The 17,906-nt window shown below is 48.2% G+C and overlaps 1 protein-coding gene across 1 annotated transcript in view; it reads right to left on the reverse strand.

The window, feature by feature from the left end:
* Window positions 1-244: 244 nt before the first annotated feature.
* Window positions 245-17,906, reverse strand: part of SUSD3 (sushi domain containing 3) — a 67,594-nt gene continuing 49,932 nt past the window's right edge. Inside the window, exon 5 of the mRNA XM_075938923.2 lies at window positions 245-893. Coding sequence (XP_075795038.2) covers window positions 680-893 — 214 coding nt within the window. The 3' untranslated portion in view covers window positions 245-679. The remainder of the gene's footprint in view (window positions 894-17,906) is intronic.

The raw sequence follows: 17,906 nt of genomic DNA on the forward strand, positions 1-17,906 counted from the left end.
TTTTCTGAATTGGGGCCAAAATGAAGTGGGATTTTAAAAGACTCCTCGGTAAACTCCAACAATCTGAGTTGGTGAAAATAACTAAAAGTCTTTCAAAATTTAGTGGGTGAAGGTGGGGAGAGACATAGTGAAACATCTGAATTCATCATAACAAGGTCACACAATTAAGTCTATTGTCAGGGTTCAACTCACAATCATATTTTATAAGGGCTGGAAAGTGGGAACAAAGTGGCAACAAAGTGGCTTTTTCATTAAAAAGAAATCTTTATTGTAATTCTGATACTAGTGTGCAAAAATATGTTTTTTTTCCTGGAATGTTTACAAAAAGAACACAGGTTAAAAGAAGTTTGCAGTCATATGAATGTGTAGTTGTTATCAGTGACTTTACATGAAGCAAATATACAAATAGTTACTATTTCTCTTTATAGTATTTACAGGAGAATATTATATTCTTGCCGTGATTTTTAGCACTTTGTAGAGAATGGCTACTTATTGTAAGCATCAACATTCATTATTTTATTTAAATTACATCTGGAAGCATTTTTAAATAATCTTATGTATAAAATTTTCAGATTCATAAGAATAATTAAGTAGTTTTCTACTCAGTCTCTTAAGGCACATATTTCTAACCATGTTTCATTCTGGTCCAAGACAGCAAATTCTTTGTTTCTGACATTGACTATCCAGGTATACGAGAGATGGGTTTCTTATAAATATCCTTATGTCCATAGACCTCGGCAACATGTATTGTACTCACTGTATGTATGGGAATGATTTGATCTGACGATATTTGTTTATCAGGTGCGCTACTGCTTGTGTTTAACTTGGGCTGATAGTCATTTTCTCTGCAGCGTGCAGAAGCTACGATAGCCCCAGTCTGTTCTTGGTGGAATCTGCAAGTAAGAAGGCAAAAGTTATTTGGGTTTCACTTGCTTTAGCAGGGTCAGACCTTTCAATTCCATTTTATTTGCACATCAGGCATTTACCAAACAGTCTAGGCTGTAATTTATGGACTACTTTCTCTAGCATTAACACAGCGGGCAGTAGTCACCGAGGGAGCAAATAATTATATCTCAGCTGAAGCTGTGAGAGCTGCATAATTGTGAAGGATGCACAGCTTGAAGACAACTGGTACCTGCCAATGTAATGGGAGGAGGGGGATGGCTCTTTCAATTTGGTTACAGTTTTGTTAGCTGCCCTACTGGCAACTCATGCGAGTTGCCTACCCTATGTTATTGATTCTCACATATGCTCACGTCCCTTTGCACTATTCTGGGAAGCATGAAGAAGCAGCCTTAAAACAGGCATAAATTACAGCTACACTCACTCATCAGCTTTTTACTCTTCCAGAGCAACATAAAGGGACCTTAGGGTAAATGAGAATGAGGGCTGGTCTCTACACCAGGAAGTTGTACTAGTCTCACTAGTTCAGTTGGGAATGTCTGTGTGACTTTTTTTACTGATATAGTTGAGGATAAGCCCCAGCAAGGATGCAGTTATACAAAGATGCCTTGCACTGGGGTAGCTTACTCCCCTTCCCATACAGTATAGTGTGCAGACAAGCTGTAACACCTTCTTTCTGCTTGCACACAAATACATACACTGGAACAGGGCTGGCGACAAGATGCGGGGACTTGGACCGCATCACACAGGACACGGGGGGCAATTTAAAGAGCCCGAGGCTCTGGCTACTGCAGCTGCCGCAATAGCAGTGGACAGCCCTGGAATCTTTTAAATCATCAGTCCCTAGGGAAATAGCCCCCTTTTCTCCCCTCCTTCTGCAGCCCAGCACTGGAAGCTCTTGTGGCTGTAAGTAGCAGTCATGCAACTGCAAGGGAATCTGCAGGGGTTAGTGCTGCCGGTATCGGTTCCTGCTAGGACACCTGCTTGGCTGCTCATGGGCTGAGACTGCCATAGGACACAGGAGCTCCACCAACCTCTAGCTCTCACCCTGTCTCTAAGACATCAGCGGCCCCCTTCCAGAGGGCGCTAATTCAGAAGGGCTTTTATGAAGCTTGTGGCTAGGAAAGGTGCCAAGGAGAGAGCATCCCCTCCTCCCCCTTCTAGGCAGGCAGGAGTAATCGTGGGATTCCCTCAGCACATGACCAGACCAAACTCTCTTGCCCCACGTCCACATGGATTCCTTTGTGCCAGCGAGCTAACTACTCATCGTTAATGCCACCGTGCTTTTCCTTCGCCACTGGTAACCCACGGGCAGCACTTCAGAAAAACCTCGCTGAGGCACATCAGAGACCGAGCTGTTGCTCTGAAAGCACCTCCACCCTTCCGCTGAGTTAAATGTGCATAGCAGGAGAGGAAATCTTGCAGGAAACACCGCGGGGGCGTGGAGATCACATACCCATGCAAGACCGAGGTGCTACAAAAACACCAAAGTCAAGAGCTGGCGCTGCATGCTGATGCAGAACATACAATTGTAAAGAATTTCTAATCAAGTGCTAGAAATGCCCATGAAGTAAAAGGAAGCAGTTACCGGCACCATTTGTTGCTAAGGGCATCTGCTTTTTTTCTTAGTGCCAGAAACTGAACTCAGTGCTCTTTGGGTGATAGGCAGTAGTTACAGGGAAAAACAATCACAGCAAAACAGCAAATACAGAGAAGGCAGAGACAGGCCAGAGGTGAAGGAAGAGAGTAAATCTGGGATGGGAGAAGTGAAGAGGAACTCCGTAAAATGCACCTTTCTCTACGAGTAGTTGCATGGAGCGCAGAGTGCCTGCATTTGCAAGACTTGTCAACAAACAACGTTAATACCACAGCAAAGGCTTTCAAAACAAACCATTTTGCGTATCTGTGTATTTAATGTAGAGCTTGCTTTTGCAGCTGATCCCATAGTGAGGCTATTCTGTAAGGGTCTGTCTACACAGCAGGGCAAAAGTCAAATTAAGCTATGCCACTTCAGCCACCTCAATTTTAGTTTGTAGTCTGATTTACTGATGTGTCCTCCATTGCATGGATGCAGTGTAACACAGGTGATCCCCTTTTGTAATTTAATAGTGCTTCACTCCAGTTTCCAGCTGGAATATCCAAAGCTGCTTAGGGTATGCCTACCTGGCAATCAGACAGTTAGTTTGTGTTAGCTGACTCCAGCTCATAGGGCTCAGCCTACGGGGTTGCTTAATTGTGGTGTGGAAATTCTGGTTCAGCCCAAGGTCTGGGACCCTCCCACCTCACAGGGTCCTAGAGCCTGAGCATATATGTCTACACCAAAATTTAACAGCCCCTTAGCCTGAGCCTGGCAAGTACAAGTCAGCTGGCTGGCACAGCTGCAGGTTTTTAGTTGTAGCATAGTGAGTGACTTTGGGCCCATAACACCTGCTCATCTTAGCACGTACTTGAGAATAACTCAAACCTTGTTAACCCTGGTGATGCTGCTGTTCTCACATGGCTATGTTTGACTTTAAATTTGGAAAGGACAGATGCAGGGGGGGGGGGGGTGATCTGCTTGGATTTGTATGCGTGTGGGTTTTTTGCATTCTTTTCTCAAATCTATTTCTATTACAATATAAAATAGAAAGGCAGCACACCCCCACAGCTCTTGAACAATATTAGAAAACAGTTAATGGGGCTGGTGTAATGGAGGGGGGATGAAGAAATACAGATACAGCCATTACAAGGAGAAAAAAGGAACCGTGCCTCGATGGCTTTTAGATGAATTGAACGATTTCTCCCTTGTGAGCGCTGAGAATTGTTCCTACCTGGAGGAGATGAGAATGCTAATAGGTCCTCCTTGTTATGAGAGAATTCTAGCACAGTGGGACATTAGAAGCACATTTTGTATTTCCCATCTCTTGTTGGCAATGTCTTTGAAAAGTGATTTCTAATGGGAGTGGGAGGAACTTTTCTCTTGTTTTATGTCAGGTGACTTTGCATTGTTAATAATGAAGTCATTATGAAAACAATCATGGAACCTTTTCTGAAAAATATACACACACACACACACACACACACTGGAGTAGTTGCAACGATTTCCAGCCAAAGGAAAAAAATAATATAATTGAGCAAATATATATCTAGGGAATATTATCATCTCTCTTTTACCACTGGAAAACTGAGGGAGGAAGAGTAAATGAGTTGCTCACAATCACAGAGCTCTGGAGTCCCTGATTCCTAGGTGCATGTTCAAACCCTGACTAGCCCATGTCTCTCTCTGAAGGCCATATTAGTGAGTGGAAGTGGAGAGGGAAAAAGAATACTACGTTTTGGAGCATTCCCCGATTTGAGCTAAAATCACACTGTGACAGGGTGCAGTCACAGATGACCCCTCGGGGTGCCTCCGGGGGTGCTGACACGGCCACTGTCACTCGCCTTCCTGCTCTCTGGGGCTCCTCACTGCCCGGTCCTGCTGGGCCAGCTCTGCTGGTCTCCTCCAACCAAGGCCCCAAGCTGAGATCCCTGCCCCCACAGAGAAGCAGTACAGACACTGAACCACTTCAGGTCCAAGGAGAGTGCAGTTTAGGGCCCAGCCTCCTAGGAGAGAGCACTCCCCAGATGGGATCCAACCCCAAAGGATTACTAAGCCCCCTTTAGCAATGAAAGCGGGAATGTGCACACTGGTTGCCCCCCCAGGTAACAATCACTTATACTGGGTTTGATAGAAAATAAAAATGGTTTTATTAAGTTGAAGCAGTAGGATTTAAGTAGTAATAAGAGAAAGTAGGCAGAGCAAAGTAGGTTACAAATAATCAAAAGAAACAAAATCGCTGGGCTAATTCTCCACTGAAACCTCAGTGCAAACTTAAACTCACCCTAAACTCTAAACACCCACTCTAAACCAGGGCTTTCTTCCCTACCCTAGGGTCTCCGGCTCCTCCTTCCAGGTGTAGCCCAGCCAAAAAGACCAAGGCCTCTCCTCTCCTATCCCTTTTGTTAAGGAGTTGCGGCCCCTCCCTACCAACCACAGCTCAGACTTAAGGACAAAAGATTGCTTAAAAGAGGCTCATCTAGAAGTTGCAGGTAACACCCTTCATGTCTCCCATTCATACATTTGAAACTCACCAAGTATTTCCCATTCCATGTGTCTAATTTTCCACACACAAATGATACATACGAGTAAGATAAACAGAACCAGCAGATTATTACATGAAGATGGATGGGTTACATGAAATATTAGCTCAAACCACCTTTGAGTTATGTATATTCATGACCATGAGTAAATTTCCAAAAGCTTGCCGTGGGGGGTTGGGGGGGGGGGGGGGACACCGGAGTCCGTCACACACACATCCCTTTGCCCAGTCGTCCCAAGATTGGTGACTGGACTGGGTAAGATTGATGTGACAGACTGCATTTGGGGCCCTGCTGTGGGATTTAGATACTGATCCACATTGGGAGTGGTGCAGAACACCATTTCCTCCCGGGGAGAGCAGTGGCTAGGATTCTGCAGCGTGCTTCCCCTGGGCTACGTCTACATTGCAGGCTTCTTGTGCAAGAGTTTCTGCACAAAAATTCTTGAGCAAGAGCATGTCCACACTGCCATGTGCATTTGCACAAGAGCGTCCATGGCGTCTCTTGCGCAAGAAAGCTCTGATGGCCATTTTAACCATAGGGGTTTCTTGTACAAGAAACCCCTGTTGCCCGTCCATACTGCCTTCTTGCGCAAGCAAGCTTATTCTTTGTGGGGAGAGGAATAACTCTTGCACAAGAAGCTCTCTTTTCCAACACTTCACTGTGAATTTACTTGCGCAAGAACACACATGCAGCAGACACACTCTGCATGTTCTTGCACAAGAAGCCAGCAGTGTAGACATAGCCCTGGTGTTCCTGGCCAAATCTATAGCATGATAATGGAGCGAAGAGGGGACATAGTTCTACCTCCTCCTCTTCTTCCAGATAATTTGTGCCAAGAAAGCCACCCCTGCGCTGCCCAGACTGCTATTATCTGTTGTGGCAAGGTCCTCACTCAGGCCCCTTGCCCTGGGACACATTCTGGTCCATAAACCAGCCAAAGACCCCTTCTGGTGCAGTCACCATGGCTTTTATTGTCAGTTTCCCACCACCTTCTATTTACAAAGCTTTTGGACTACAGCAACCTCAGCCAGCCTCTCTTTTTAGCTTTAGCCTCAGCCACACCCTACTCTAGGCTGCTCCGCTCTGCTCTGGCTGCCTTATATAGACCTCTAGCTAATGACACCCACAGCTGATTCCATTAGCCCTTCAGGCCTGGGCTTGTTCAGCTGGTTCTAATTGACCTTTTCAGCCAGGCTGTAGTGGCAGAGCTCTGGCTTAGTCAGCCGTCTGTCACACTGGCGGCTGCGTCTAGACTGGCATGATTTTCCGCAAATTCTTTTAACAGAAAACTTTTCCGTTAAAAGCATTTGCGGAAAAGAGCGTCTAGATTGGCACGGACGCTTTTCCACAAAAGCACTTTTTGCAGAAAAGCGTCTGTGGCCAATCTAGACGCGCTTTTGCGCAAAAAAGCCCCGATTGCCATTTTCGCGATTGGGGCTTTTTTGCACAAAACAAATCTGAGCTGTCTACACTGGCCCTTTTGTTTGTGCAAAAGGACTTTTGCCCAAACGGGAGCAGCACAGTATTTCCACAAGAAGCACTGATTTCAGACAGTAGGAAGTCTGTGTTCTTGTGGAAATTCAAGTGGCCAGTGTAGACAGCTGGCAAGTTTTTCCGGAAAAGCAGCTGCTTTTGCGGAAAAACTTGCCAGTCTAGATACAGCCACTGTGTGTTCAGCTGACCCCTCACCCTTGCTCCGTCCTGCAACCAAGCTGATTCCAGGATTCACCTGCCAGCAGTGCAGAGCCAGGGGTGGTGTGGAGAGGGAAGAGCTGCAGTCAGGTGCTCCCCTTCTTCCATATCCCATCTCTGAAGAGCAGGGGTCCTAGATGGACACAGTCAGCACAGCTGCTCCAGCCTGAGGCCTGTGACTCAGAGGATTGCAGAACAGGGTGGCAGTGTGTGATAGGAGAGACACATGGTATTGTTTTGCACAATAAAGCCCCGATCGCGAAAATGGCGATCGGGGCTTTCTTGTGCAAAACCGCGTCTACATTAGCACAGACACTTTTCCGCAAAAAGTGCTATTGCGGAAAAGCGTCCGTGCCAATCTAGATGCTCTTTTCCGCAAATGCTTTTAACTGAAAAACTTTTCCGTTAAAAGCATTTGCGGAAAATCATGCCAGTCTAGATGCAGCCCATGACCCCCAAATCTTTTTCAGGGTCACTGTTTCCCAGGGCACAGTCCCTCATCCTGTAAGTATGGCCTAGAGTCTTGGTTCCCAGATGTATGTTTACATTTAACCAGTTATTACACCCAGTTTCCTTGTACCCAATTTTGCCAGGCAATCCATCTCTCTGACACAGGGACCTGCCCCATTCATTATTTATTACTCCCCCAATTTGTGTGCCATTTTCACAGTTTATCTGTGATGATTTTATGTTTTCTACCAGGTCATCAATAAAAATGTTAAATAGCATAGGCCTAAGAACTGATCCCTGTAGGGACCCATGAGAAATGGATTGCTTGATGGCGATTCCCAGTTTACAGTTACATTATGGGAAGTTTGTTTTCCATTTAATATGTGCCATGTTAACTTTATGTTTTTCTAGGGTTTGTTTTTTTAAATCAAAATGTTGTGCAGTACAGGATTAACCTCTCTTGTCCGGCACCCTTGGGACCTGACCGTTGCCGAACCAGAGAATTTTCCAAACCACAGGAGGCCACTATTATCGAGCAGCATTACCAACACTTCCACTGCTTCCTACGCCCTTAGAAGACATCGAGGAGTAAATTAGAGCCAACCACAGCACAGAACACTGAAAGTCAGGACTGGTAGCTGTAAACAAAATGTATGGGACTACAGGAAATTCGGCCACACTCATGATAAATGGACATGTAGTTAGCTAACCTCATGCTGGACCACAGATGTTGCTGGACTAGAGAGGTCCAACCTGTACCAAGACAAATTCCTTAAAGACGTCTGAGTATCGGATCTCAACATTATTACCTTTATCAAGCAAACCTGCAATCTTAACACATACACACACAATCAGGTTAGTTTGAAGGGATTTGTTTTTCATATGCTTATCTTGATTTGCATTAATTACATTATCCTTCTTTAATCCTTTATTAAACAAGTCCCGTATCAGCTGTTTCATTATCTTGCCTAGGAACAATGTCAGGCTAGCGGGTCTATAAATAGTTAGGTCATCGCATTTATCCTTTTAAAAAATTGGCACATTAGCTATCTTCCAGAAATTCTCCAGTGGTCCACAACTTACTGAAAGTCAGCACTGACAGTCTAGCAAGCTCTTCAGGCACTTCTTTAAAAAACACTCAGATGCAATTTATCTGGATCTGCTGATTTAAAAAACGCCTTACTTTAGTAGCTTCTGTTTAATGTCCTTCAGAGATACTAATGTAATGTTATCACAATAGGATGAGATTATATCATTTCCCCAAATACAGAACAGAAATACTTACTGAATACTTCTGCCTTTTCTGCATTATTGATTCTGCCCTTTTCACCTAGTAATAGACCAATTTCATTATCAGAATTCTTTTTACTCTTTATATATAGAGAGTAAAACCACCTCCTTATTGCCCTGAACTCTGTTGGCAATAGACTTCTGCTGTCCCTTGTCTTCCTTTATCACATTTTTACAGTTCCTATTATTGATTTATATTCATTTGTACCAAATTCCTTTTTTCTATTTCTTATATTTTTATAGTTGCCTTCACTTCCCCTATAAACTAGTTCTGGTTTTTAACACATATTGTCTTCCTCAATTGTTGGACTACGGCTTTCAGGAAGTCTAGTAAGGAATTCTTAAATGATTCCCAATTATCATTCACATTTTTTCTGTTTAAATTCTCCCACCTCCCCAGCTGATTTGGCTCATAATTGTTTTCAGCATTTGTAGGTGTAAAATTGCTGGAGTAGAACAGCAGCTGAACAAGCCTGGGAAAACATTGGAGGTGTGTGTGTTAGGGACATCACAGTGTAGTTGATTAACCAATAAGCAAAAGCTTATAGGTTAATGCTATAGACTACATGCATTTCCCGCCCCACCCCCCTCCAGTACATTTTTTTAGCAGGCTGGCCAGCAGCCCAGCTCAGTCCTGGCTCATGCCGACTCTGGGACCTACCCCTACTGTAGCTTTGCATTTAACATGTTTTAGGAGCCAGGCGGGAAGGCAGCTCAGCTCAGTTCTGGCTCACGCCAGGTCCGGGAGCTCAGACCCCCTCCCTCCACACCCGGGGGCTGCTGCCACCCCGCACTGTTGCCTCTTATCAGAGACAGCAGCATGGGGCAACAGGCAGCTAGTCTGTGAGGGGGGCTGGTTTTTACAGAGGCAGCAGTGTGGGCTGGCAGGGGGCTCCCCGGGAGTGGGGCTGGAGCACACTGGCTACTGGCCCCACCCCCAGGGACAATCGAATAGTCGAGTAATCAATAAGAATTCATGAGGTTAACCGACTATTCAATTAACTGATACTTAACATCCCGTGTGTGCATGCGTGTGTGTGTGTGTGCGCGCGCACGCACGTATGTGTGCATGGGTGTGTTTTCAGATAATGGAGGGAAAGGATCGGACTCCTTCAGACAGGTGACCTGTGGTTGGGTAGGGCAGAGGTGACAGCAGGACTCCTTTCTGCTCACCCAAGCTTGGGGCAACAGGAGGTCAATTCAGGCTCTAGCAGAACATGGATCAGCAGCATTCAGACAATGCCCAATATAGCACTTCTATGGAGGGTGCAGGACAAGAGTGATGCTAAGCCAGACAGGCTGGCTTTACACCACCAGAAGCTTCCCAGCTGTCCCTTTAGAGCAACATAAAGGAGATTTAGCGAGGGGCAAGGGTCTGGCTCTGCTTCTATGAGAACAGGATGAGACCCTTAGGCAACTGCCCATTCAGCCATACCTATGGCAGCCCTAGGTTGTTCTGTAAGCCAGGGCACGTAATAATGAAAACACAGACAGTGTTAACTCCAGCAGCACTTCCTGGCACTGCTGGAATCCCCTCCGGGAAGACTGGTCTTCAGGGATCTCTTGCAGTTTGGCAGTAAATTGCTACTAACTACAATAATTTACCCCATTTGATTTTTCCAGCAATATACCTTCCATTTTGCTGGCCTTACTAGCAGTTGAGTTTATAGTCACATCTTTGTGATTTTCATTCTGCTCTACTTATTTTTTTTTCTTTCTATCTATCAAAACTTTAGATCAGCTTATCTCCTTGCAAAGAAAAAAACATCTTCTTTTCTCACGCTGGTGTAAATCCACACCCTCCTTTCCTGCTTCTGTAAAGATCTCTCAGCCATGCTGTCCTTTACATTAGCATTCTGCCCTCTGGCTTTCCAATTTCCTGGCCTAAATATGTGCCATTCCTCCAGCTCTTTATACAAGGCACAAAGCAATAAAGAATCTGGCCCTTTACAAACTCTGTGTGTAAGAGGAAGAGAGAACATAGCTGGGATTTCTGCATTTGCAAATGTTGGGAGCTCATTTCGCTGATTTTGCTTCATCACTTATTACACAATTGCTTTAAATTCCAAAGCACATCTTGTTTTGCTGCAGTCACTTTTCTTGGACATCTTCTTATTGGATATTGCTTATCTGCTTTTTGCTTACCATACTGACAATGTGCAGTGACTGCCATCCTGTAGTTGGACAGGATCCAGGACAGAATTTCATGATCTAACGGTGTTACATACTCCAGGAAGTTATTCCAGAGTAAGGTAGGGTATGAATTTAAAATGGAATAGCTATTCCAGAGTAACTCCACTTTGGAAGAGCTATCCTGGTCAATTTCGCTGTGCAGCGAAGTCCTAACTACCTCTGCTACTGCCTTTGCATCACTGTTGCCCACACCATCTGTTGTTTGTACAGGCATCTTTCTCTTCTTGAACTGGACTCCTCCTGTACTAGTGACCTTATACTCCTCACTGCAGGTGCTGAGATTCATTCACATTGCTTTGGGCTGCATGCATAGCCCAGGGCCACATTCCTTCCTCCATGCCTTCATCCAAGGTAAAGTATCCCAGATCCCTTTTCATGGTGCTCCCTGTTATACACCATAAACTCTCTCTCTGTCCTTCGTCTGTACCCTCAACTTGGCACTTCTTGGCATCAAATACCAAGAAAACAAACGTTTCAGTCCCTTCTTATCTGGCCCGTCCTCCCTGTAAGTGGCTGTAAGTTATTCAGTCATTAGTTACTAATCACTGGACTATTACAAGAGACTGGTCTTGTTGCCATTATATGGAGCGTAGAGGCATGTGGCTTTATTGAAATATGTGTTAGTAAGTACCACACTGTTGCTTTCTTCCAAATAGCAGCTGGATGGCATAAATGGTAATCGCTAGCATGCACCTCACACTGAATCAGATGTTGACTTGCATATGTGTGTGCATCTCTCCCATCCCTTTTGTGTGATTTGCTCACATGTATCCAAAGTCAGAATGTGGTTCTTTGCTTCCGTGCACAGAGGTCACCATTGAAATCAGCAGCTGCCAACCCACAGCACACAGTGACCATGCTGATTTCCTGTTCTAAGCACAGTAGAAAATTGTGGGAGCTTAATACTGCTTGATAAGCTTGATACTGGCCCGCTCGGAGTTATTTTATGCACTCTCAGAAATGTCTGTTCTGCAATACATTGATGTGGGGTTTTCTTTTTTTCCTTGAACTATTTTTGGTCCCTGAAATGGACGGCTCTAAATATAGAAAAAAACAATTGATCAAAGAAACTTTGACAGAAATAAACTGCACACTGCACCCTTTACCAAGAAGAATGCATTTAACAGTCAGAAATAGGCTAAAGATTCACAAGAGGAGGGGGAGGTGTTTTCAAGAAGGTGCTTTTTATCTCCCACATCCTTCATGTTTACAGTGTATCTGTAACCATGTTGGTCCCGCTGTTCTAAAGAGACATGGTGGACAAGGTAACATGTTCCATTTGTCCAATGTCTGTGGTGAAAGACACAAGCTTTTGAGCTTACACAGAGCTCCAGGAAAGACCTGAAGAAGAGCTTTGTGGAAGTTCGAAAGCTAGTCTTTAACCCATAGAACACAGGACCTCGCTCGCCATTGTCCCTCAAAGGGTGTGTCTACACTGAAATAAAGCTCCAGGTCCAAGCTGACTCAGGCTGAAGGGCTAAAAATGGCCGTGTAGATATTTGGGCATGGTGAGAAGCACAGGCTCTGGGACACTCACTGAAGTCCGGACATCTACCAGCAATATTGCAGCACTGCAGCCTGAGCCCTGCAAGCCTGAGTCAGCTGACCTGGGCCATCCAGATAGGGGGTGTTTAACAGCTGTGCTGAGTAGATGTACCTCATGATATGTTAAGTATCGTGCAAAGGAGCAGCTGCTGTGAAAGGAATTCTTTTCTCCAGCGAAAGTCAATTCTATCAGAAAACTTGTGTAAGTCTTCAAAGCTACAATACGCTTCCCTCAGACATACACATGATTCACCTCTCAACTTTTCTGGTTAAGTTACCAGAGGGAACCACTTCCCTTTGTTATTTCACATAAAAAAAACAACCCACACACAAGTGATCTGGCAAGAGGTGGGGGGCGGGGAATTCAAGCAACTTGTGATCCACTGAGTGAGAGTGCATTGAGTGTTTTTTCTCGTTAACAATAGCAGGGAAAACCCAAGCAATATTCTTTGTAAGAATAATTCCACACTGGAAACAATGGGGAATTCTGATTTACAACCTGATGTTGCCAGCAAGACGACATTTCGAATAATATCAATTACTCCAATGATCCCAAATAGGTAATAGTGACTTCGGTTAGACTTGCTTTCACTTTGTTCCTGGACTTAGCAATTTCCTACACTTTAGGCTTGAATGCCCATCGCAACCATGCACTGTCAGCAAATACCCCAAAGGGTATTTACACTACAGAGTTTTGTAAAACTTGAGGAACGTCCACAGTACAATTGCATTCTTCTGCAAGAAAATCAAATGATCAGAGGGGTTTTTCTGGCATTGGTAATCCTCATTCTATGAGGAAGAAGCTTTTTTGTGAAAGAGCTCTTTCGCAAAAAAGCGTGTGTGGACGGGGAAGAGGGAGTTCTTTCAGAAGAAGAGTGTGATGGGGTGTGACGTGGTGGAGCAACCCCGTCACTCGCCGACGCCGCAGGATGTGGCCGGTGAAGGGAGAGCTAGCGACACAGGCCGAGCGGCCCCGGGAACGCCCAGAGCCTGGGCGCGCTGATGACGTCACGGGTGTGACGGAGAGCGTCGGGGCAGGAACCCGGAAGTGCGGGGGTGAGTGTAACCACTGCCAGGGAGGCAGTATAAAGGGCACGGGGGCACCAAGGGAAGGGGGAGGAACGCGGAAGAGGAAAGGCGGCGCGAACCTAGAGGTGGCCGCGAGGAAAGCGAGTGGAGGGGGGGCATGGAAGGCGAAGGGACGGCAGGAGCGGAGGGTAATTACGCCAGGCGGTAACCGGCGGCGGAGTGGACCAGCCCCAGGGCGGGCCGTGAACCCCGAGAGCAGGCGTGTTTGGGGTCTACACCCCCCTGCTACCACTGAGAGTCACACTCTTGGTGTTAGGGCCCTGGGTCGGGGTTTGGAGAGAGGGTGGGCCCGGACCTCCCACTCCGCCCAGGAGGCCCAGAACTGAGTGGTATCCCGCATTGCCCAGAGGGGCCTGCGAAAGCAGGGTGCGCGGACCAGATACCCCGTGACACGTGGTGGAGAATGTGGGCAGCGATTGGGGGCCCTGTGACATAGGGCACGTAAAGCAGGGTAGCTTTATTCTTGTTTTCTGCCTCTTCACTAGCGAGAAGATACAGGCGCCATGGACGCGGACAAGATCGTGGAGTGGCTGGTGGATAGCCAACGCCAGTTGCAGAGACAACAAACGGAGGCGTTACAGCAACTAACCTCCGAATTTCGGGAGCAGCAAAGACAGCTGGTACGGGAGTTGAAGGATGGAACGAGGGTAGCCGGGCCCATCGCCGAAGGGGACGATGATATGACGACACACTCGCGACTCCCCATTAGGCTCGCCAAGTTGGGGCCAGAGGACGATGCGGAAGCGTTTCTGGTAACTTTCGAGCGGGTGGCAACGGCAGCCCTCTGGCCCCAGGAACACTGGGCCACTATACTCGCCCCCTATCTCTCTGGCCCGGCACAGCTCGCCTATAGGGGCCTGTCCGACCGGGACTCCCTGTGTTACTACAAGGTCAAGGAGGCAATACTTGACCAGTTAGGTATTTCACCGGAGACCTATAGGCAGCCAAGTACATAGTGGGGGAACGACCCCGGGCGGTGGCCCAACGGATTAGGGAAGCGGGGTTGCGATGGCTGGAACCCGCCGCCAAAACCACGGCTCAGGTGGCCGACCTGGTAGTATTGGAGCAGTATTTGCAGGTGCTCCCCTCAGAAGGTCAACGGTGGGTTTGCTGACACTTACCAGGGACCCTGGAAGAGGCAGTAACCCTAATGGAGCATTTCCTGGCGGCGGAAGGACTAGAAGACCGCGGCAAGGTAGGAACGGGAACCAACCCGGTGGGACGTGGAGGCCCTAGCCCACGAGGGAAAGAGGGGCGCGACAGCGAGGGGACGAGCGTGAGAAACCCCCCGGGACAAGGCCTAGATCGACGGCTGGCCCCCGTATGGCGTAGCCCCAAGAGTCACGAAAGGAGGGAGACCCGGAACCATGACGAGAGGAGCCCGGAAGGCAAGACGGGCCCGCCACCGAGGCCAACATTCTTTCAGTGTGGTCAGGAAGGCCACTTTCGCAGGGAGTGCCCCATGATGGACTGCACGTACGGACAGCCTACCCCCAGGAGGGGCCCACGGCAAGAGGTAAGCTGAGCCCGCATAACGAGGCGAGTGCGCTTGAATGGGGAAATGGTAGAGGCCGTATTGGATTCAGGGTGCGGACAGACATTGGTGAGAAGGGATGCCCTAGGAGCGGTAGTGCCTACACTGCCCCAGGTATGGATCAAGTGTGTACACGGCGACACCCGGCCATACCCGACAACCCAAGTCAGGTTGCATGACGGACAACAGGGTGGAGAGCTACGGGTAGCGGTAACGCCACGGCTGCCCTGCCCCGTTTTGCTGGGCTGGGACTGGCCCGGGCTGCGGCGACTCCTAGGGGAGAGAGACCCCGACGGCCGGGGGGACGTAAGGGAAGTATGGGTAACCCAGGAAGAGGACAAGACGCGGCCACCCCAGCAAGGGGCGGGCAGGGTTGAACCCCAGAGGCTGGTGATGGACCTGGAGGTCAATACGGGAGACTTCCTGGTCCTGCAACGGGAAGACCCACGTGGGAAAACACGCTAGCACCCAGGGAAGGTGGCGAAGGGGTAGGCAAGCGGCACAGACAAGGCCCTTACTTCGAGATCCAGGGGGATAGATTATATCGGGTCACGGGGGCGGAGAGCGGAGAAACCCAGCTGATCGTGCCTAAGGCGTATAGGTGGCGAGTGATGGAGTTGGCCCACAATAACCACTGGGCCGGGCACCTGGGAACGGAGAAAACCCAGCAGCGGGTGCTCCAGCGGTTTTATTGGCCTGGGTTGTATCAAGATATTAAGAATTTTTGTATGTCTTGCCCGCAATGGCAGTGGACCGCCGGAGCCTGGGTGCCCCGAGCAGCCCTGGTGCCCATGCCACTGGTGACGGAGCCCTTCACGAGGGTGGGCATGGACCTTATAGGACCCCTCGAACGCACTCGAAGAGGGCACCAGTATATATTGGTGGTAGTTGATTATGCGACCTGTTACCCAGAGGCGGTCCCCTTGGGTAAGACCAATGCCGCCACCATAGCGGATGAGTTAGTAAAGATGTTCGCATGGGTCAGACTTCCTAAAGAGATCTTCACCGACCAGGGCACAAACCTGGTGTCCCGCCTAATGAAGGAGTTATGTAAGTGGCTACAGGTGAAGAAGATTTGCACAGCGGCCTACCACCCCAAAACGGATGGATTAGTTGAGCATTTCAACCAGACCCTAAAGGTGAAGCTGGTACAGGACGATCCACGGGACTGGGATAAGTTATTACCACCCCTACTCTTCGCGGTACAAGAGGTACCACAGGCCTCGGTGGGGTTTTCCCCGTTTGAACTGTTGTATGGTCGGCGGCCTTGGGGAATACTAGACCTGGTACGAGAAGGGTGGGAAGAGCAAGCTTCGACCGCATTAGGGGCGGTCCAATATGTAATTAAATTGCGGGACAGAATGCAAATGATAGGGAGGTGGGCCCACGAGAATTTGAAAAAGGCACAGGAAGCACAAGCCCGCCATTACAATGTGGGAACGCGAACGAGGACCTTTAGTCCAGGTGACCCAGTGTTAGTGTTATTGCCAACAGGAGAGTCTAAACTATTGGCCAAATGGCAAGGGCCATTCCGGGTAACCAAAAGGATTGGGGAGGTGGACTACGAAGTCCAAGTGGGGGGTAAACGACGGCAGAGCCAGGTTTACCACGTCAACCTGTTAAAACGATGGATACCCCGGGAGGCCCCCCTGGCAGAGGCCCTCAATACAGAGATCGAGTTTGGGCCGTGGGGAGAGGAAGAGGTCACCTGGGCGGCTAGCCCCATGGGTACGGAGCTAAATTGTGACCAACAGGAACAACTCCAAGCAGTGCTGCGACGATCGGCAGCCAGCCTGACGAGCCGACCCGAGAAGACGACTCTAGTATGCCACGAGATCAATACGGACCCTGGGCACAAGATAAGAGACCCGGTACGCCCCGTCCCCAGGAAGGTATGGGACACCGTTCAACAAGAGCTGCAAGATATGATACGGTGGGGAGTAGTGGAAAAATTGTGAAGCAAGTGGCGGAGCCCGATCGTATTAGTCCCAAAGAAGGACGGAGCCATACGATTTTGCATCGACTTTCGCAAAGTGAACGCGGTGTCCAAATTCGACGCGTACTCCATGCCCAGGGTGGACAAACTTTTAGAGAGCTTAGGACGGGCCAAGTATTTGTCAACAATCGACCTTACAAAGGGCTATTGGCAGATACCCCTGTCACCGGCGTCAAAAGAAAAGACGGCGTTCGCCACCCTGTTCGGCCTATTCCATTTCGTCACCAGGCCGTTCGGATTGCACGGCGCGGCCGCCACATTCCAAAGACTGATGGACGAAGTCTTGGAGGACCACCGGGACTACGCAACTGCGTATACAGATGACATTGTCGTCTTCAGCAACTCCTGGAAAGACCACCTACAGCAGCTGGAAGCCGTCTTGCGGGCGCTCCAGCGGGCAGGGCTCACGGCAAACCCGAAGAAATGCCAGTTCGGGAAACGGGAAGTATCTTATTTAGGGTACACAGTGGGGAATGGACGGCTAAAACCGCACACCAAGAGGCAAGTCCGCCAATTTCTAGGCCTCGCCGGCTACTATCGGCGGTTCATAAACCATTTTGCCTCACTAGCTGCCCCTTTAATGGATCTCACAAAGAAAGACCAACCCCAGCAGGTATTATGGACACCCCAAGGGGTACAGGCATTCGAAACACTTCGCCAATGCCTGATGTCGGGGCCGGTATTACGACCGCCTGATTTCGAAAAACCGTTCCTGGTACAGACAGACATCTCTGACGTGGGGCTCGGGGCGGTACTCGCACAGGAGGAAGGGGGAGTGGAATACCCAGTGGCGTACTTGAGTAGGAAATTGTTTCCATGAGAGAAAAGCTATGCCGTAATAGAGAAGGAAGCGTTAGCCATTAAGTGGGCAGTAGACTCTCTGCGCTATTTTCTTATAGGTAACCCCTTCACGTTGGTGACTGACCACACGCCCTTGAAGTGGATGCAGACTATGAAGGACACTAATGCGCGAATCCTCCGATGGTATCTAAGCATGCAGCCATTTTGTTTTGAAGTAAAACATAAACCAGGTAAAGACAACCTGAACGCAGACTGCCTCTCACGGATGCCGGGTAACGAGCAAACGGGGAGTGT

This window comes from Pelodiscus sinensis, chromosome 11 (genome assembly GCF_052426305.1).
Source record: "Pelodiscus sinensis isolate ZL-2025 chromosome 11, ASM5242630v1, whole genome shotgun sequence".
In the NCBI taxonomy this organism is placed as follows: domain Eukaryota; kingdom Metazoa; phylum Chordata; order Testudines; family Trionychidae; genus Pelodiscus; species Pelodiscus sinensis.